The 23129-nt window shown below is 39.6% G+C and overlaps 1 protein-coding gene across 4 annotated transcripts in view; it reads right to left on the reverse strand.

Annotated features, from left to right (window-relative positions):
• Window positions 1-4469: 4469 nt before the first annotated feature.
• The window catches only part of opa1 (OPA1 mitochondrial dynamin like GTPase), a 48596-nt gene continuing 29936 nt past the window's right edge, over window positions 4470-23129 (reverse strand). For all 4 annotated transcript variants that reach the window (XM_041791344.1, XM_041791342.1, XM_041791343.1 and 1 more), the window contains 2 exons: window positions 9252-9325; window positions 4470-6458 (listed from right to left, as the gene is read on the reverse strand). In XM_041791344.1, coding sequence (XP_041647278.1) covers window positions 9261-9325 — 65 coding nt within the window. In that variant the 3' untranslated portion in view covers window positions 4470-6458; window positions 9252-9260. The remainder of the gene's footprint in view (window positions 6459-9251; window positions 9326-23129) is intronic.

The raw sequence follows: 23129 nt of genomic DNA on the forward strand, positions 1-23129 counted from the left end.
TCTTCACTCTTATTACCGGCTGCCTAGAGAACTGAGGCTCTCTGAGGAGAAATGTACCGTCCATGTTTGCAGTAATCAGAGTACAAAAGAGTGATGTCTCGGATCAAGTGCTCTTCATCTTTGGGGAAAATTTAAACAAGAAACCTAGTGCAACACAGGGCTACAGTGAGTAACACAAGTATAATTTTTACTGCAATGGTAATAGCCAAGAAATTTTTTTAACTGGTAATAAAACCAATAAAAATAAATTAAAATTAATTTGTATATAATAATAACAGTAATAATAATAATAACAATAATGATAATAATGATTATATTAATAAATAAATAAATAAATAAAAATAATAATAATAGGTTGTCAGCATAAAAAATGACTTATAGTATATGGTTATTTTCAGTGAGTGTGCTTTAGAGACTGCCTTTTTCCTTTATTATCCATGGTTAATATTCTCGTTAAGTGATATGTCTTTGGGATTAAAGAAGGTAAGATATGATTTTTGATTAAGAAAAATACCAATAAGAGATACAGCTATGTCCACATGGGGTTGCTTCTTTAAAGCTTTAATGATTTTTGGATAAAATTCTAAGTGAAGGAAAAAAAAAGATACACTTAAAAACTTAGCTTTAGAAGTTTAGCAATACTGGTAAACTACACTGTGAATAAAACTTCCAGATTATTTGAAAAAAGAATCCACATGTTGTTTGAGAACACTGCTAATTCAATTTGATTCAATTCAAACATCTTTATTAATCCCTTTAGGGGGCATTGTGTCAGAGCATCTTATATAAAACATACTGAGGATAAAACACAGTGACAGAGGCAGTAACAATATTGATAAAATGATTGGAATGATTTAGCCTTTTATCACTTTATCATTATTTTTTGTTGCTGCTTTATTTGCTAGGACTACCCAGTAAAGCTATTCTATATATGCATACGACTTCTGAAAACCGATAGCTGTAAGGTCAGATAAGTAGAGTTTACCTTAAATAATCTAGTAAACTGGTTGCTTTAAATGGAGTAATGAAGACTGAATTTAGATTAAGTAAACTAAACACTGAGTCATTCTAATTTAGTCTATTTATAGTTTACACTATTTATAGCCTAAATCCTCCACGTGAAGTCTGGGTGAACCTATTTGCACTGTAAAACCAAACAAGATGAAAATACTCAAAATATTTGTTGAAACTGATTACTTCAAAGTTTTTAAAAAGTGGAAATAATTTTTGAGTTATCCCTGATGAGCTAATAAAACTCAAACATTCGAGGCAACTAATCATGTACGATTTTAAGTAACTGAAAAAACACGTTTTTTGTTTATTAGTAGGTACTGGGCAATTATAAGTTATATCAACTCACTTTAGTCCTACATTTATCTTGATTAAACCTAAAAATGTGTTCTTTTACCCCAGAAAAATAGAGATGAAATGGCTCAACTCATTTTTTTTTACCAGCTTTAAACTGCTCAGTCTTACAGTGAAGGACTGAAAGGCACAGATCCAGAAAAGTATCTCCTCGAAGCTCAGTGAATCTCCCTTAAGATGATGAAGTTGGTCACCACAGGCGGGACTTCTCTAACTGAGTCAGTAACTTCCCTCATGGTGCAAAAATGTCTAATTCCAAAAAGGCATTCAGGGAAAACTAAGCAGATTAAGGGATGACTGTTAAATAATTTGAGTACAGTTATAAAAATACTTAACTTGACTGAGTACTATTTACTTCAGACTAAAAATGTGTTCTAAAAGTGAGCTTAAACAGCTATTATGTTTTGTTAAGTTAACACAACTCATTCTTTAACAACCTTCAACTATTTGGTCTTACAGTGTGAGAACACAGCAGGAAATATGTAGGAATAAACACTACTAGTAGGGTGATTACGTCCATATTCTGTGAGCTATGTTCAACCATGAACAGTACAGCAAACAACTCTCTGCATGTAATGAAACTGCTTGACTACATCTTCTGTTCAGTATGCAACTCTCAACTCTTTCAAAGAAACCATAAAGCCAAAGATTCTTATAAGAGAATCATATAGAGGAGTCTCTTGCTTTATGCACCACTTCTGCATTATTCTTGTGACCCATGCCTTACTTCCTCAGCCCCCGCTACCCCTAATCAGCCAGGAAGAGTCTCACATGGTGAAGTGCATATGTGAACATCCAACTCAAGAACAAGTCAGTGGCCGATGCTTGTCCACCTGAAATTTTCAGGAGTGCACAGAGGGGGATGTGCACTGAGGAATACATGTTCTCCCTTTTTGCCCTAGTACATTATCTACTTTTCTCTTTGACTGGAAAGAAATCAGATGATTTTACATTGGTTTATGTGAGTATTTTGAATAACTTCAGTTTTGCTAAATATCCACCTGAGGAAAGCTACAGAGCTGCAAATAGACCCATTACAGAGTTTGGGCCTCTCCCACAACCTCAGCCGACAGCACGACAACAGAGCGACCAGAAAGAAGAGAACAAAGCTGGCAACAGCAACAAGAAGGCGAACAAATGCTAACACTGCGGCCACTGCCAAAAAACAGCCATCCCCACAATTTATTGCTCTTTTTTGAAACACTGATTCAACATTTCCATCATATACAGACTTGCCACACCCCCTGCCAAAAGACCCAGAATGTGTTCGTGTGATGAGGTGGGGGATTAAATAAAAAAAACGAAACAACAAGATCGGCCTTTTCTTTTGGGTAAGAAAGGCTAGAAATGAAGCTTTGTGCACATCTGATGCTGTGGCATATTTAAAAGGTCTGGCCCGGCTGCTTTTGTGTCACACACATAAAGGGGATTGAAGGAAAACACAAACTGAACCAGTGTGCCGTTGTGGCTCTGGCTATTAGTCAACGTGACGGCCTTTGCAGATGCTAATGGTGTATAGTGTGTCCCGGCCGGCCTCCCTCCTCCCAGAACGTGGCTATCTGATAGCACAAAGGCCTTCAGCTGGAGGTTGACTTTTCCCCCTTTCTTTTCACGCCTCCTACAAAGTCATTAGGCTTTTTTCACTGCTTTTCCCTTGTTTTGAAGAAAACAGGGGAATATAATAGCCGCACAGAAAACAGAAAGTTGACGTGAGGCAGTTATCTCCATGTGTAAAGCCTCAGGTGATGGTAGTGAGGCTGAGGCCTGCCCCCCCCCATCCTTCCCTCCCCTCTGTGCCGCCCTTTGAGCGATGTGGAGATGAAGTAACAAGCAGCCTCTTGTGAAAGAAGAGAGGATGCCCAGGAGTGGAGGACCTCTGGACTCTGACTTATTAATCAGGCAGGCCCTCAGCTGCCCACCCGCCTAAGGCTGCAGCGTGTCTTCAGCCTGCTCCGGGTTGAGATAACAGCCTGCAGAGTTAAATACTCGGAGGGTTTGCTCAGACCTGGGGCAGAGGCCTCATCACTTCAGCACACAGGTCACCACATCCAGCAGCAAACAGCCGCAGGAGAACAGCAGAGTGTGTAATGGAAACACGCATTGGTTCAACACGACTCTCTAAGGATGAGAGGGAAACAAAGCATTAAAGCTAGCTCATTGTGTAAATTTCTTTCTTTTTTTTTTTTTTTTTTTTTACTAAAATATCTCATCCACTAATAAACAACCTGCTATTTTGTTAGTAAGGATCTTCATGAAGCCAAAAAGTCACATAACATTTCCTCTGGTACAATCATCAGGTACAAAGGAGAAGTATACTAATCAGACTTTTTGAATTGAACCATTTAGCAAATGTTAATTTGGTAGCAGAAAAGAGGAACGCAGAATATTAGAAATTAGAGCACAGATAGAAAAAGACTCATAGCAGAACTTTACAAATTCTATTATTTCACCACAGAACACAACCATGGACTGAGCTCTACATGCACACCCATTCATTATGTTACAACGCTCTTTTTTAAACCATATGAAAGTGGTACTCAACTGGTCTGGAAGGTCCAGTCACTAGTTAATCAGTAATCCTTGCTACCATTACACCATGAAGACAAAAGAACATTCCAAATAACTCAGAGAAAATGTTACTGAAAAGTACAAGTCTGGGGATGGATACAAAAAAATTCTAAGGCACTGAACATTCAGCAGAGCTCATTTGAATCAATCAGAAATGGAAGGAATATGGCACGTTAATCTGCCTAGATCAGGCCAGGGGTGAATAATTTTTACAGGCACAGTACGAGCATCTGCTCTACTGAGTTAAACTGGTGCCATGGTTAGGTCTTTTGTAACCCAGTTTGTAAGCCTTGCTCTTGCGTGCTTTTGCATGTATGCCAAAGCACTCTTTAGAGCTTTACAATTTAAGTTACTACTCTAAATAATTCTACCAAATACGCCTTGAGATGAGATCATTTTGTTTGTATCAAGTAGATGTGTTTTGTCAGAGGCCACTACACACAGACACTAATGAGCTGCAAATAGGTGACCTGGAATAAGAGTAATTCTGACTGGACAAGATAACACATAAAAAAGCTTTGTTTTATTTATGTCAATTTTATTTTTTCCTTTAAACACAAATTTAATAAATAAAGCACATCTGATGGGGTACACCATGCAAACATTACTTTCTACAACATAAAACATTTTTGAACCATCTCACCAGTTTCCTGTTACACGTGCTGTACATGATAATAGCTCCATGACTTCCCTCCAACTCTGCCTGTACACAATGCACGGTTTATTATATATATCTATACTCATATACACATGAAAGAGCGAATGACTGGGCAGGGTCAGCAAAGAACACACCCCTCCTTCAGGCAGATGTCGGACTGTTTTGCAAGCTAGGAAGGGAAAGTGGTTCTGGAGGGTGATGAGAGTCCGAGGAAAGACGAGGACGTGAAAGAAGCAGGAGATTGGGAGTCATGGGGAAAACATCCTGAGATGGACAGGTACTTTTGGAGGAATCAGTGAGAGAACAAAAGCATACACGTTAAAAACCCACCAGAATGTCTAATGTTCTGATTTTTTCCTAAATCTGAGGACAAATCCTGTTCATTTACTGAGGAAGAGGACTGTTTATCTTGGTTTTGTGTGTGACATTAAGCCCCTAATTCAAACAGCAATATGCACGAGATCTCAATGACCACTCAGAGACAGAAGAGGGAAAGTGAAGGAGTAATTGTTCTATGTACACATATGCAGAAATAAGTATCCCACCAAATAAAAAAAAAACAAACAAACCTGGTGAACATTGGTCATCTTGTGGAGATAACCCATCAACCACTGCTTAAATGGGCCAATAGGCTAAGAGACTGGATGATACCACAGCAAGGAAATAGCTCAGGTGAATTTAAAGAGTAGAAGGGTTAAAATGACTGTTAATGATCTTCAAATCAAACGATATACCCCTAAGAACTGGTTACTGTACTTCTTAATAGTATTCCAAAATAAATGAAATACATCTAATGACTAATGCTGTCTTCAACTTGATCCCATATAGTAATAAAACTGCTGTTAAATCATGTCTATAAGCCATCTAGAAACACAGTGACTTCATGTTAACCCACATTATTTATCTCATAAACAGTGCAATGGGTCTTTGGAGGATGGATAATCATCTGTTTGTGGCAAAAAAGGGAGAAAAAGATTATGTTCAAAACGCCCACACAAAGACAAGAACAAAAGGTGAATAATGTGCATTTGGCAGACAAACAGGTAATGAATTTTTAAAAATAAAACCCCAAAATATCAACAAAATATAAAGAAAGAAATTTATACATAATGTAGTGGCCAAAAACAGCAGCACTGATTGTGTCCTGTTAAAGATGTTGTGTGTTTAATGTGATGGATAATCTGAGGGAAGCTGAATATTAAACCAGGTACTTACTTTTTTGGTTAAGAAGATCTGGAGCAAACTTTCTCATGAAGAAGCACATGCAAAGTAAATGAAGAGTACAGCTGCAGCTTGGAGGTAAAATTAAGTGCTTTGGATCTTCAGTGCAACAAAAATTAAAACAGGCAAATGTTAAATAAATTTTGTGTGCCAGGTAGGTTCCATGTTGTATTTCCGAAGCACCAGGCAAAATAAAGGTATGAACTCAAGGCTATTTAACCCAGCAGACGACTATTAATGGTGATTCTTTGTACAGAGATCGGAGTTTACACACTTCTAATCACATATACATAGATACCATGAGCTAAAAAAGGACAGATGGACATGTACCCAGTCTTCATTTATTGAAAATGAGTGGTCAGGTGTCAGGTGACACTGTGCAAACTTCTCATTTTCCTGCTGATCTGACTCGTTGGGCTCCTGTACAGAAGTCCTCATACTGACCAGAGAAGGAAGTCAAAGAAATCCGTTCTTTCCTTTTGTTAAGGTCCGTCTATTCCAGCAGTGGCTAGAGGGGGGCAGGAAGCCGGCAGCAGGTATTAAAATCCGGTGAGTGATGATGGAGCGAGGTGATGAAAGTCATTTAAATGTTTGTCTTTGTTCAGTGCAGTTTTTGTTGTGATCCATGAATTTACTTTAAACAGTTCTGTAAACAAAAGACGAGAAAAAACAACAGATCAGTTCATGTATGTAGAATTATTTGAAGAATTACACTACACTGCATCGCATGCTCATCGCCCACACTGCATCTCTTATAAATTGAATTCTCTGCCCTGAGAATTGTAGGTTCCCCTCTTCAACAGTATTACATCTACTGCTTTTATTTTGAAGGTGGATAGAAAGACGTTTGGCACCTAGTATTGACAAGCCTTTTACAGCTGAATAATTTTACCTTTGAATTTTAATTTTACCTATCAACACACAACTATCTCCACTTTTTAAAACAAGCTAACAAGCTCTGTTGAATGAGCAAGGTGTAAATAGTAAAGTTGTAAATGTTCCTATCGCACACTCCTGATTCCTTGTCATCTACCTCTTTCCTTTTGTCTTGCTCATGTGAGCAGCACAAAAAAAATAGAAACAGGGCTATGAGGGAAAAACACTGATGTTGCTTTGCTGACATGCGTGAGAATAACACACCAGGAATGAATGTAATAAAGCCGATTCTCCCAGGTGTCGAGTGTAGTTACAATGTTACTCAACAGTTGCTTTTGTTCAAGGTAACATACACCAAAATACATCTTTCAGGTATGAAAACAGACCTGGCTAATCAGCATTCTTTGAGAAGAATGAGATGGTAGCTACGGGCTAGGGTTTAGCTGTTTTGAGAGAGGGTAGCAATGGCTATCACTGGTGTAGTGTTAAGCTCAAATGTAGCTGTAGTATAATGGTAGTTTTGTCAGAACTGGGCCACATTTCTTCATTAAAAAATAACAGATTAAAGAGCCACACTGAAAGCTTCTCTTGGTGGAGAGGACATTTTCACTCTTCCCCGACAGACGTTGGCATATGTTTTATCTACCAACAAGCTCCACCATTTATACACTAAGGCAGTGCCTTAGTGCCAAAAGTCCTTCCACTCCCAAACGCTTTGCATGGAAGGTTTCCTTGATAAATGTGAAATATCCATGCAATTGACAGGTAAAACAGTCTATCTGGCTGATTAATGTTAGTTTATTTACCATGCTGGTAAATATAGCAGTTACTGCAGATGGTTTTAAAAGAAGGCTTTCACAGAGCTGTAATCGTGTTATCACCTATCTCTTCATCTTCATGTAATCCGAAAAAACGTCACGTACTCGGACCTTGAACACTGGGCCTGATGCGTTTTTATTTGCCTTCACTGCGAAAATTTGTAGAATGTGGCAGAGAGTTTCGTACTGCGAACCTGTGTCTCTGTCACCCCCTTAAAATCCCACGGGATCCAATCGTGACAGAGAGCTTCATACAGCATCTGTTCATGCATCATGACGCTGATCCAAGTTGGAGAAACGGAGAGCAACTTTATAATTCAGTCTCTGTTATGACCTGTGAGTAGGTTACAACTTATGCCTTTATCTGTCATATTTCCATGGCTGATATCCACATAATACACAGGCAAACTACGGTGTTTGAAGTGAGGTTTCGGTGCGAGAGACTGAGAAAGAGTGTGAGGTTGGGCGGGGGGAGAGCGACCAAGAGAGAATAAAGTAACAGGTGCTGAACTGAACCATCAATCACCCATCTATCTGTTATAATGCCATGGTTGATATCCACATAATAAATCAGCCAACTTTGGTGTCTGAAGTGAGGTTTCAGTGCGAGAGAGAGGGATAGAGAGAGAGAAGGGGTCCGGCGGGTGTAAGCAAGTGAGGAGGACGCAGCGGACACTGTTTTGAATCATCAGTCACCCATTTAAATGGCTTGAACTGATGCAAAATTTTCACATAAAATCAAGCCTGTTTTGAAAAAATACATGACGGATGAAAATTTCAGCGTCAGTGTGCAAACTTGATTAAAACAACATGAGCTCAATTTCATTTTTTGATGTGTGAAAAATTCGGATGAAATAAACAGACCCAGTGTGCAAAGGCCTTTAGGGGCTGAGAGGCTTTTTAAAAAATTTTTATCAGGAAGAGGATCTAGTTTCATCTTTTAGGGGAAATTCCACAGTTCAAAGAATTTTCTTAGAATTTCTTCACTGGGAGAAAATCTTTGTGCTTAGAAAGCTTTATAAATATGACCCCAGATTAACAACACAGTGCATACATATACATGCAGTGCCTATAAAAAACTGTTCAACCTCTTGGATGTTTTACCCTTTCATTGATTTTATTAATCAATCATGGTCAATATAATTTGGCTCTTTGACAACAAAACTTACAAAAAAAGCCCCCCTTTAATATCAAAAGGAAAACTTATTTCTACAAATTGATGTCAATTAAATAAAAATACATGATACAAAATAAGAGACTAAATACATTTTCAACCCCTTCATGTCAGTATTTAGTAGATGCACTGTTGAGTCTGTGTGAACAGGTCACAATCAGGCTTTCACAACGTGACACTGTAATTTTACTCCTTTCTTCAAAATTGATCAAGCTCTGTCAGGGCATGAACACCCCTTTTAGTACCACCACAAATTCAAACTAATTTGTGCAGCGTGTGCTGTATGCTTCAGGTCATTGTCTTGCTGGAAATCAATCTTCTCCCTAGCTGCAGTTCTCTTGTAGATGGAACAAGATTGTCCTCCAGGATTTTCCTATATTTTGCTGCATTTATTTTACCCTCTACCTTTACAAGCCTTCCAGTTCCTGAGAATCATTCCAACAGCATGATGCTGCAGCCATCCTGCTCAATAGAGGGGCTGTTGTATTTGTGGTGATGTGCAGTGTTTGGTGTCTGCCTAACATAGCACCCTGTCATCCTGCCTAATGGCCAAACTTTACCTATACTATACCTGATTCTCTTATTTCTCCTTATGGAGAGCTTCTATGAAGGCTTCAAGTTTCTCCTGGATCTCCCGAACTTTCTCTGCAAAAAAAAAAAGGAGACAAAACAAAGTGGTTGAGTGTAAATATAAAGATTTTATGTAACTATTTAGTCAAGAAAATTTGTAGGTGTTTTTCGAGAAACTGCATCAAGAATTCAGTCTCCACAAAAATGGGGAATTGCATTTTTCTTAACTATAAAGTGATACTTTTTCTCAGTTAAAAGTGACTTAAACATGTAATAAAAGACACATGATGTTGAGCAGAATGTCATAATTCTGCTCTCTTCAATGGAAAAACATTTAAACAATACTCAAATCTGTAACATAGATTTGTGCAGGTGGAAATTCCCTCACATTTTTCACCCAAACAACAGATGGTCCCCTCTGACAGTGACAGCTAAACCTCAGGCAGACCTCGTTCACACATCATGAGGAAGGCTTGTGCACCCTCTCCCAGTTAGCAAAGACCACATCAAAGCTCTCACCCTCCACTTTTCATGGCGTGTAGCTCACGGGCACGTTGCTAATGGACAGGAGAAGATACCATAACAACAACATTTCACATGAAAGGAGGAGGAATCTACTGGAAACACACTCAGTCACTTCTTTTCATGATTACACTCCCATTGTCCGGAGACTAGCACAAGACGAGCAATCCTTCTAGCCAACATGTACTGTCACACGAGATGAGCGAGCCATCTAAAGCAGTCTTAATCGCTGATTAAACAGTGGCTGAAGGAAGACTGTGGGCCGACAAGGAGGGAAAAAGGAAGCTGTGGCTCCGCAGTGCCAGCTGCACCTCCAGGCCTGGCTGCTGCTCCGGCTTCCCTGTCACCCTCACTAATCTGTCTGGATCTCCCCCAAGCACAAACTCAAACAGCGACTCTGAAAAACAAACTAGCTCTCCGGTAGCTTGATCAATCAGCCACACGAGATCCATAGGCGACCTTTTGTTGATTGTTTTCCTGAGAGGAGGCCCAATGAAAACAGTTTGAAAAAGGCTCGTTCATTTTCAGGAGATAAATCATTGTGGTTTGGACCTCAGAGCAACAGTGTCCTAAGTGTCCATTTCAGGTCGGCACAAAGGTGATAACTGTGTGCGTGCTTTAGAGGGAAACTCTATATGCTACTCGGGGGCTTGAATGTGCAGACCCCTTTTGATGGAAGCACGGCTGCTGAGGTATCCTTTTCCTGATGGATGAAAAGCACACGGTGGTGCGGGATGCAGGCACACCCCCCACACACGTCCTGAAACACAAGCAGAGCTGAGAAGTGGAGTGTGGTAACACTCACACAAACACTTAGACAGGTTGGCAGAACTTATAAAAATTAATTGGCAACCAAAAAAAGCTCTGCCCAGCCCACCCTAATGTATTAAAACCAGCAAGAGCTGTACAGTCATGCCACCTCCACCTCTTTTAACCTTCCTACACGCTCACCGCTGGCAGGTGGCCGGAAAAAAAAAATCCCCAGCCTTTGATACTCTGTTAACACACTCAGGCGAAATGGCAGGGCGTTAGGTGGAGATTACAACACCTAATGGAGGTATTAAGGGGGCCTGTCGAGGGGCATGCTGACAAGTCGCTGCAGCAGGTGTGGGGTTGAATGAAACATAACCCGACGGTACGCCAATTCCAGCATGCAGCCCACCGCAGGGCACGGCTCAAAGGCAACTGACAGAGTTTAGCCGTGTGGGCCGAGCGCCCTGACCACAGGACAACATAGCTCAATCCAGGCCAATCAGAGGAGGATTAGCAACATCTGTGCGACCTGCAGAAAAAGAAGATAGAAGGGTGGAGTTTTTGGTTGGTGTGAAGAAAGGAGGGTACTGACTGTCAGATCATCAAAACATGGGAAATCCCCTGGCTCAGGCTTCAAAGCCTCTAACAGGGTTTAGATGTGGCTGATGATACGTTTCTTTATGGAGCTCTGGTGTTTCTGATGCAGAGCGATTCACATGGGTCACATATTAAAGATCCTGCCAACAGTCAGGCGGAGACTACAAGTTGTGCAAGTACAGGGGGCAACAGGGATAAGTCAGTTAGATTAGAGAGCCTATGATAAAGAGTTTAATTCTCCCTTTTTATCATTATTTTTGGAGCTTACTTGATAGGAGAAGTGCCAAGAGACAGGAAAAACGAGGAAAGAAGGGGACTTGAAGAGGGTGCAGACCTGCAACCAATACCACAATGACTGCAGCCTCATGTACATGGGGCATGTGACCTACCAACTGAGCTAAACCAACACCCAAGACTTCAATACCTGGATTGGCTTAAAGAGGATCAGTTTCTTTCATCACCTGTGGCCAAGGCCACCCATCAGAGGGGAAAAACTGTAAAGCTTCCTTGGGCCTAGGGCCATGGATAGGCCCATAGTGGTTAGCAAAGACAGTTTATCCTCAATTTAAGCTATGGTCATCTTGTATTGTACAGTGCATTCAGAAAGTATTCAGTCCCCCTTCAATTTTCAATTTTGTAATGTTGCAGCCTGATGCTACAGTCAAAAAATAATTCTCATTAATCTACATTCAGCATATCAGTGCAAAAACCAAGCCATGAGGTCAAAGGAATTGCCTGCAGAGCTCAGTGACAAGATTGTTGCAAGGCACAGATCTGGGGAAGGCAACCAAAATTGTTCTGCTGCACTGAAGGTTAAACTCTGAATATCAATTGTAATAATAAAGCATCAATTAATAACAAATGTTCTCTTAAGACACAGGTCAACACTAACTATTTTTAATATACATTTGGGGCTTTTTATGCCTTATTTGATAGAGGAGGAGAGTGGACAAAGTCAGAAACAGGGATGAGAGACTGGGGAAAAGACATGTGGGAAAGGGGCCACAGGCTGGACCTGAACCTGGGCTGCCCGTGTACATGGGGTGCAACCTAACCACTAGGCTCTCTGAGCACCCCTAGATGGTTCTATTTACAACATGAATCCACCATGACCAAATACTTGACATATTCATTTGATAGATAGATAATTACAACTTTAAACTAATTATATATAACTTGATATAACTAATTATAAACCTTCAATCTTGATGATGCTTTTCTATTTTCATGTAAGAAAATGATCAGACATGCATCATTACATGCATTTAACTGAGTTTACCTGTGCCTGACTCCATGCTGAATATTGCTGTACCATTTTAGAATAAGGGTGGCATGGCATGCAACAGCAAAAACCCATTGAGCAACATTCCCTGACAGCAGGACACTTAATGACTTTAAAATGAGCCCTCAGCAGCTTTTATGAGCCCAGGAGGCCACTGGTGAATGTGAATGGTGTCTTTCAGAAAAGCCAATATTCTGAGGATGAAAACTGTGAGAAACAGATATTTATTTCCCCCAGCACCATCTGTTTGCCACCAACAGACATCAGCAAGAGGGAAAAAAGGCCACAACAAGGCTTTCTTTTCAGCATCCTGTAGAAATGCAACAAAAAACAGTGGACAGAGTCACCATTGCCTTGTGCTCAGTGAGCAGCAGTGGGAGTAGTGATCTAAAACTCCATTTAGGCCCCTGTTTACCTAAGAGATGAGCCCCAAAACACAGTCATTCAACTGCTCACCCCTTTATCTGGTCATGAATATTCCCATAATCCCCTGGCCTCTATCCCAGAGGCCCCTGTGCTTTAAGATGCTTGGTGTTGTGTTGGTCGGCATGGATGTAGGGAGAAAGAGAGAGGTGGGGGCTTTTTCTCCCCTCCAATCCCCTCTTTCAATGCCTTCTCTCGGCTGATCTCCACATGAAATGATATCTCATTCACTCTCCCTCTGTAGAGTCCCCTGAGCTCAGGATGTCCAGAGCGCTGACAGAAGGAGGGCTGAGCCACAAAGCTGTTAATTGACCTGTAATTAGACTGAGAAACAGCGTGGACCTGCTGGACAAGTCGCCAATACAGAGAAGAGAAGAAGATGAGGGAAAAAGGCCTAATCTTACAGAGAGGGAGAACAAAATAGTCATCCAATGAGGTATGGCATACTTCCAACAAAGTAAAGGTGCTTTGCAAGAAATGTGGCAACCAAATATTTAGTGGATGAGGTTTGATGCCAGATTGTGGTAAATTTCCACTGAAAACAAAGCAGCAGTTCATAGCATTGGTCACTGGAGAGCTTGGATTGGAGGGGTTGGTTCCTGTCCCAACCTGTCATCATCAGGAAGAAACTTTTTATATTTCATGACTTTCTTCTGCAGTTTCCTTCTCTGAAAGCTGATCCCTTAATGTAACAAACAGAGAAGCTGTTTCCCTCAGTATGCTGCTTGATTTGTCACTAAATCTGGATTGTCACGCTATAAAAACTGAGCCATGGGAGACATGGACACAGGGAGAGCGGGGATGTCGATGGCCCAAACGCCATGTCAGTGACAGAGCTATGAATCAACCAGTGTGCTCACCACTCTTATCTAGAAAACAGATGCCTGGGAGAGAGCAGTTCAACCTGGAGAAAAGACATACGTATGGCCTGAACAGGTCAAAGCTCGGGGTCAGCCGGGGGGCAGACTAAACAAAAACAGAAAAAAGCTGACAAAATCCTTTGAAAGAGCCAGGTGATGACCACTGTTAGGTTGTTTTTTCAGGTTATAGAGACAAGCATTGCTTGGGCTTTTGATGTGCCAGACACTTCAGAGATTTTAGGATGGGGGGCTGTAAAGATGAAGATAGTGGGGAACAAAGTTTTCAAGAATGCTAATTTAGCTTCAGGCTTGAAGGGTTAACCGAGGAACCAAACACATAAAAGGTACTGATGTGTCAACACACAACTGATGGTGATTGTGTGCTAAGAACAGAAGCAAACAATCCCTATCTTTATAATGAAATGAACTAAAGCATGAAGTCTACTTGTATCTGATGGTGTAAATGCCAGAAAGTCACATGTTTGAAGTTTTCCAGGACTCACCTTTTTGCACCCAAATGGAGCCCTCTGCAGAGGCTAAGTGGCAATCAATCCTGTCCACATGGGCTGGGGGATGTGAGGCCGACAGGTCTGGTTTAGCTGAGATTCTGTCATAATCCTCAGAGGAAACCTCCCCTCTGCTGACTCAGCCACAGGTGTGTGGACCAAGTCAACTGATACTGAACTCTGGAGAATGTACAGGCACATACAGCTCTGTGGAGGCCTGGGACTGAATGCTAAAGATGTTTCTTTAATCACCCTGTCTCAGTCCATTCTTGACACAGAGTTGACACCAAACCAGTCCATCAAACAGGATGATTGAGAAGGATAAGAAAGGCAGAGAGACCTTTCCCTCCTGCTGCCCTCGGGTACATACATATTTCCAGCTGCTCTGGACCCCACACACCGACACAACCATATAACATACAACACACCTGGAATTCCTTAGGGCCTGGAGTCACTGGACAGCAGGTGTTTGCCTCAGAAAAATTAAAAAATACCTTCTAAAAGTGATCATGTCTACCTGAGGTGGCAACACAAAATCTGATACAATAGATGATAAACAGCCCTTGGTATTCATAATTTTATGAAGCAGCGACATGTGCTAGTTGATATATTGTAAGACGAATGTATAATAATATTTCACAATATCTGATTAACTGACACATCAATGTGTTTAGGATGATCTGTTTAGAATCCTCATTCCCATTGAACTGATTTAGAACTTACAATGAATTTAATGTTTTTAATGTCAGCATATGAGCATAAATGGACCCTGTTGTATCAGTAGGTGTTCTTAGATATTACTATTTTCACAACACTTCACAGCTTGTTTTGGGGGCCTTAATATACCTAAAAAGTCCCAGAAACTTTTAGAAAATTTTCTCCCAGTGGATATTTTTGTCTTTGGTGGAAACATGCAACTCCATTGGACAGGGTAAGCACTGCATGCATGAAAATTGGTACACATACAGTGCTGAACAAATTTATTAGACCACCTGTCATATTTGTCTCAAAGACCATCCAGCATCATGAAGTGCTTTAATGTGAACTCTTTAATTTTCAGTGAGCTCTCCACGTTTTACCATTTTGAACAGGAATTAGGAATTTCAAACTGAATTCACCCAAATTTGAGCTGGCTCACTGGGCTTCTCTAAGAAGTCAGAAATGAATCAAGCATAACATTCAAGCACTAAAACTCATTTTTTCTGTTCAGGAATGCAAGTAAATAAATATAATTTGACATATTAATCAAGAAATAATAACGTACTTTACTATTTTTTCAGGTTTTGTAAATCAGTAAAATTGTAAATTCATGGATAACAATAATAATTCTATTTTAGCATTAAAAATATCATTTGGGTTAAAGAGCTTCTACATATTGGTGTATTAACCATTGCAGAAAAATAAAAAAATGATTTTGGTAATTACCAGTGCTGTTAATTTAGGGCAGCTGTGGCATAAACCTTACTTTGGTTAGGGTTAGGGTGGTCTAATAAAATTTTTAAGCACTGTATGTATGAGGCCTTGATGAAAAAAAAAGGTTAATTGGGATAATCCAGTTAATGCACCACAAACAGTTAAAGGCCAAATTTTGTTTTTTTGGGCTGCATCACTAGTGCCACATCTGAAGGATACTTGTGAGTTTTAACCACCTTGTATGACACATCTGATTTCTTTCTAATTTCACATTTATGATTAAGGTCTGCCTCCCCACACATTCAAAGGTTAATTTTATTGTTTTGGTGTCGAGCCCCCCACTGGCAACAGGAAGTGGCACAATTGGGTTATTTATTTATTTACTGAGCTGAACCTATCACGCTCAGATTTTGAGAGAAATGCTTTTACATTTGTCCGCAACACTGACGTGTCTTATTAAAGCATGTCTGACTACCTATTGAATGCATTTTGATATCTCACCATTTGATGTGAAGTTGGCCTAAATTAAACATCTGATTTGCTTAAAATGTCCTGCAATGATCACCTTTATGTGTCAGTCTCTTCCTTTGTATATGAGATCAACAGTTGGTGGCATTATGACGAAGTGAAATGTGCTCACTATTCTGATTTTATCGAGAGTCCAAGGAGGATCTACATTATTTTCCTGCCTTGCTGCAGCACACTGCATGGACTGCTAACACCCAAGTAGACCCACACACCCTGACATGCACCAGGGTCCTTCAGGGCTGCTTGCAGCCCTAGTTATCTTTATCTTTATCTTGCTTCCAGGGGTTTATTTTTGTTTCTCACAACAAAACTTTATCTTCTCCTCCGTAACCTAGAAAAATTGAATCAGAATAAGGCTCTGCGTCAACATAATAAGGCTTAAAGAAGTGTATTTCATAGTTTCTACTATTCAGAATATGTCTCGTGCTAAGAAGACAATACATCAAGATGAGTTGCAGACCAACCTTCTGTGGCTTCATGCTCCCAATATGAGAAATTTCAACCTAAAGTTTGCATTTTTACAGCATAGAAGGATCATATGGTTTTCCTATTACCTCACCCCAAGCAGCATCTGATGTCACATCTTTGTGCGTGCATGCATGTATGTGAGTGACAGGCAGATCAGTGGGAATGGGTCCCTGGTGGCCACACTGTGCTGGAAACATGTGAACAGAAGCCTTGGTGGAGTCCCCCCTCCATCAAACACCCCCCCTCTCTTTCCCATTTTCCCACACTTTCTCTGTCTCTCTCTCCCTGTGGAGACTGAAAGATAGCTTCACATTCTCCATCATAGTTTTACTTCTTTATCACCACCTCTATTATTGCATCAAGGTTGACTGTTAACTAAAACATACAGCTCTTATTCTCATTTCATCAGTCTGCTGGATTTCTTTCCAAGTTTGTGTCAAATAAGGACAGTTATGATCAGCGTGATCAACTGAAAATTAGCAGGGCATTTAATGTAAGTTTAAATGCTGTTTACTACAGTTAATAAACATGGCTAACAACTGACAATGAAAGGTGCAAAAGTTTTCAATAACCTTAAAGCCATTAGGACATTTAAACACAAGGACCCTTAAGTATGAGTTTACAGCATGTGGCAGTTTAACTACTATTTTATCTTTTCTCAAAAGGAACTATTAGGGGTGTTATGGTACGAAGAAATTTTGGTTTGTTACGTACCTTAATTTTGAAGGCATGATTCAGTATGGTAATTGACGAAAATGCAACACATTGGGAACAATGTGCAATTGGGAACATGAAAACTTCCCTTGTAAACATTGTCTACACTGCAGCATCAACAGTTCATGTACAAAGGCAAACATTGTTTTTTTTCTTTTTAACATAAAAATAATGGCCTATATTAAATGAATGAATGAATCACATTTGTACACTCACAACTGCCAGCAATTGACATGTTTGGGTCAGAAACTGAGGCTGGAGTAAGGTGCAGGTTAGGTGAATTAGCTGCCTCAGGGCATCTTTGGGTGGGAAGGAGGATCAACACAACCCTGGCCATGCTGCTCTAGTCTTTGCATATTACCAGGGGTATGGAAAAATAATCTGTTTAAAAAACAAAGTCCACACTTTGCAGAGTAAATGTTGGATGTGGGGAGTAAGCACGGCCTAGGCTACTGTCTGGTAGTATGTCCAGAGGGCCCGTAAGCCACCAGCAGTCACCGGGCATTCATATCGCCAGGGGTGAAAAGGCATGCCGTCAAGCTTGATCTTTGCTTTCGAGTGACACAAATGTGTCGAAATGTGCTGAACTTGAACTCTACCCCCTCTCCACACCTGGGTTGTGGCACAACAGGCCTGTGATGAATCTCTACCACACAACATGCCTAAAACTTATGCACATGACTGTATGTCATTGCAATATTTTTGTCTTGTCCTTGTCTTTGTCCACTGTTGTATTTCACTGGGAAACAAATCGTTCTTAAACAGGAGACTGTTGGCTGGGAATATTCAGGCTGAATATGTCATTTGCTGTAGTTTTATGGCTGACAGGACAGTGTGGTTTGCGTTGCCGTTTTCCTGGAGTATGTGTATGAGCTTTGCTCAGCATGTATTTGTTCAGTACATGTCCAGTTCAGTATCAAGAGGCCTGAATTGAAACAGTATAGACATGATCTGAGTCAATGCATGCTAAGAGAAGCTCATATACAGACAAAAAAAAACAAAAAACAGTAGGTTCACCAATCAGAGTGAATGCATGCTAAGAGAAGCTCATATACAGACAAAAAAACAAAAAACAGTAGGCTCACCAATCAGAGTTCCTATCTGCTGCTCCGTTAAGAGACAGGGCAGCATTTTCAGAGTCAAGACCAATATTCAGTTTCAGTCTTACTCACAGAAACCAAAAAGCATGCACTAGGAATTGGTGTAAAAAGACCCACATACTTAGAAACACTGGAAATGCTCGAAATTTTTGAGAGTCACAGTGCTTTTCCTGGTAAGACTCATACATGTTTTGAGAATCAAACAATCAAATTCACAAAGAAATAGGGTGAAGTAGCCTCCTTACAAGGCTAATCACAGGAGCACCCCCAGATGACTGTGGAGATCATAAGTTTAACAAAAAAAAAGAGATCTATCTTATATCTTGGAGAGAAAAAAATAATAGTATAGTGAAGAAAGATCTTAAATGGCAAAGCATAAGTGGAGAGTGAAACTAGTGTAACTGAAAGAGAATCGACTTGCACTTTGTAGTTAAGGATAGATTAGCTAAAAATTTATGTAGGACACATTAAAATAGCAAATATGACCTGGGTGACCACACTTCTAAATCAGTAGAACAAAAAGCATGACACAGTTTTGTATCAGAATAAGGATTCTGTATTAAATCTTATTACCTAAATATTTCCATCCACACACTTTTCTGCACCAGTGGACACAGAGCAAAGAAAGATATCACAAGATGTGGTAAAAGACATGAAAAATTACAATAGACGGAAGTCCCCCTCACACATTATTAAGGTCAAGATAAGATAAAATGCAGTATGGGAAGCTTCACTGTGCCTGTGTTATGACAACTGTAAATCTACTGTTTGCGTACTTGTTGCTCCTAGGGAGAAAATGCATCATTCTGCAGCTGCAGCCTTAAGTTTTTTTCTTCCTTTGGAAAAAATAAAACCTATGTTACATCTCCATGTTGTTCAGAAAGTGTAAGGAACTGTTGCATAAAAAAGTAAGATAAGAGGGGGTAAAAAGAAAGACAGCCGAGAAGGAGAGATGAGGACAATAGACAATGTTTCACGGGGAGCAAACAAAACTTGAGATGGAAAAACAAAACAAAAACAGAAGTAATTCAAATTCACAAAGGTCATGCTGAAGTAAGAGTACAAGCAAGAGCAGCAGTCCCCAATGTGCCAAGAGCAGACAGTCTGCCCACTATCCCTCTGCACAAACCACCCCCACGTTCCCAAAGAGCAGACTCAGGCCATGTCTACAATGATGTGGATGCATTTTAAACTGCGTATTTGTGTCTCTGTTTTGACTTTTTCCTGTGAAAAGGTAGCATTTTTGACCCCTGAAGAAGAGACTTTTAAAGAGACAGAGTCCACAGTGAGTAGAGGTTGTGCACACACTGGATTCTGTTGTAATACGGTGAGGGAAAACCTTACTTTACAAAAATGATGTGTGTTGACATCCCACAAACAAGATCAGGTAGTAATGTCAAACAGTGATGTTCAGATGAAAACTCTGTGTTCCTCAACTGTTTTTTGTTTACAGTGCAGTGAGCCAGAGATGAGAGGTCCTGATTTTGGTGATGCAGTTGTAAATGTTGTTCAAGTCTCCTTTTACTTGTGTGTAAGTTTGGGGAACAGACAGGAATTCAGCAATGAGGATTTTTTCCCATCTATCAATAACATGTCCTCTTGTATATAAGCAATAATATGAGAGATCTGGACAGAAAATCTGCTTTCATGCCACATGTTCAAATGAGTTTTTCTTTTTCCTTTGCTACCCTGAAGATGCTCTGGGTCTACCTTCTGCCTAAATGCATGGGAATGGAAATGTGTACTGACTTTTATTATTATTATTATTATTATTATTATTATTATTATTATCATTATAATTTAAGAAAACAACCAAATATTTCAACGACAAGTGTGACTCCCGCATGTTGTTAAGATCCCAGTTGATGATAAATAATCTTCTTAATTCCTCGACTTTTCAGCCTCTTCATACTCTTATCACCTGATGAGAAATCTTTTTCTTCTCTGCAGGTCCACTGAGAAGGTAACTCTTTGTCAGACTTCATACTGATAACATACTTTAAAAACAAAAAAAAGTTGTATGCTGAATAATATCTGTAAAAACAAGAATTGATTCACATTTGTAAAAAATTGGGTCAATATTTCTATACTTGGGGAGCATCTGTGTGCAGATTATGTTTTTCATGCAGACATTTTGTTTTTCTTGTGTTAAAGTTTATCTCAATGGTCAATTTATCTTTGTATATTTTTCAGTTATTGGGAAACTACAGCCGAAGGTCAGTGGGATGTGCTATATTAAATAGCACTGGTTTATATCCAGTGAGGGTTAAATAATAAATAGGCCTAAATTGTGATCAGTCAGTCACCCAAAGCAGCAATGTTATGGTCACCTGAAAGAGCAAAGACAATGTCAGCCAAAGGGGCAAACACTGAGCCACATACATATCTGACAAATCTGCAGACAAGAACAACCGACATGCTGGCTGCAATATTTGCACATGCAAAGCATCCTAGTATTATATTCTGGTGACGGACTATGACAGACCTGAGAGTGTACAGACAGGTTTGAAGCCTCTCTCTATAAATCCGAGGGCTGGCATATCTTTTATTAACTATCCAGTTCTTTACAAATGACTGTTCACAAGCATACCACATGTCACAATTAACAAAAAAGCTCTGATTCCAAAGGTTCTGCTGTTAACCATTCCAGGATAAAACCACCACAATTAATACATTGGTCAGGCTACAAAGAAACAATAATACCACTGAAAAAGCTCACCAGTAGATCCTCTCCTGTACTCTCCTGATCAGAATATTCCATCAAAACAGTCCTGCTGCATCAGAAAGAGTCATCACAATGTAAATCCAGTCAAATTTTTAGTCCAAAAACAGGATTACATCCATAAGGATCCATGGACTGGTTTTGTGTAACTTCAAATTGTCCAGTGTTGTTCTCAATAGTCCTATGTATTAGCTGTAATAATGTCGTTCAACTAAAGACATCTGCCAACCTCAATCCTTTCTTGAGTCTCTAGTGTGAAAATGCCTGATCTTTGAAAAAAAAAAAAAATCAGATGTAAAATCCTAATTTTCTGTTCTATTGTTGTTCTGTCTAAACCTGACCTAGCTAAGGCTTCATGCTTTGGTCCAGTTGAGTTTTCCAGCTAATACAGCCCAGCTTCAGATATTTACAGATCTCTGTTCCACAATACAAATCCATATCAGATTTTTTTTCTTATACATTTCCCAGCTTCAGTGAGTTTGACAGTTTGAGCAGAAACATGAGTTTTACCTTTCTAAAAAGAAGGTGAAAGTTTGTGCTTGTACTCCAAATGGGTCAAACACAGCATTTATTTTAATTTGAGTATTCCTGGATAGGCGGTTTTTGATCAGTTTTACCCAGCATTCTATGGGGTTAAGAGGAATGAGTGTTGTAGGTTTTATTGGCCAAATTGTGGCATGTGAAATGTTCCACCTAAGATCAATATAAAGGTTCTTCAGTTGTAGCTTACTCTTTGTGTTTGGAAATAAGTTTTTTTCCACAAAGAAAATAGTAGCTTAAAAACATAACCTTTGAGTAAAATACTGAATTACGGGGAACATTAACAGTATGAGTTTGAATATGAGGGATACAAACCCTATTCATAACAACAGAAATGAGTGCAGTGATGCATAATCTAATTTTTCACTTTTTTAAGACAAATAAGTTTTTAAATTTAAGTGAGGAGTTCTCAAGGGCAGACATGAACATGTGTAACAAAGCAACAATTTTTTAAAAAGCAGGGGTTTTGGTTACGATTGGGCATAAAATGACATGTTAACTAAAGGCCAATTGCAATGTTCTTTTCAATATTTCTTTAAGTGTAAGATTCCTAGATGCCATTTCCTCTTAAGTTTGGCCATGAAAACAGATCAGAGCTTGTCCAACCTCTGCAAAATAATAAATCTCTTGTCCTAGCATTAAATGGATATGAAACAACTATGAACATCTGCTACTGACACTGGTTCATGCCCTCATTATTTTCCGATGGCTGATGTTTGTTTAAAGGGCTGATACTGAATGATTTCAAGGTTAAACAGATGCATCTGTGCATCCTTAGAAAACAACCTTTATTTATTAGGCAATTTCAAACATTAAACTAACTATATGGATATAAACAACATAGTCTTATGCTATATCTTTCTGGAAGATATATAAACATATCTTAAAGATTCAATATATTGCCCAGCCCTTGTTATGGCCTCAATTTAAAAACTTTCAACAAAAGATAAAACACCTAACACCTTCTCATCTAATAAAGTCCCAGAGAAAACATGAACCAGCTGCATGTTTGGTGCAGGAGTCACAGCTGTGACCTGATCAACTATCTCTCTCCTAGCTCTCTTCCCTCTGAACGTAGCCACATGTGCACACAACACCTTAAGACGATACGTCATCCTCTACGGAGCAGCACTCCTCCACACTAATCACTCTGGAGGAAGCTGATCAGGGCAGGAGGAGGGGGAGATGAAAGGAAATGAAGTGAGCGTGAGGCTGAGAGGGCATTCCGGTCTGCAAGCCCGGACAACTAGAGCTTTATTGTGCTCTGCTTCCACACAAGAGAAAGGAAAAGGAGAAAGTGACTACGTGTGCAAACATGCAAACACTTCACACATTATCACTATTCTTGAGAACACCTTCTGTGGACACTTTTAATTCCTTAAACCTCAAACAGCCTTTACAAAAAGCAGATATCCGAGATCATTAAAGCACATTATTTCATTAATTGTTGG

The sequence above is a fragment of the Cheilinus undulatus genome, linkage group 7 (genome assembly GCF_018320785.1).
Source record: "Cheilinus undulatus linkage group 7, ASM1832078v1, whole genome shotgun sequence".
Taxonomy (NCBI): domain Eukaryota; kingdom Metazoa; phylum Chordata; class Actinopteri; order Labriformes; family Labridae; genus Cheilinus; species Cheilinus undulatus.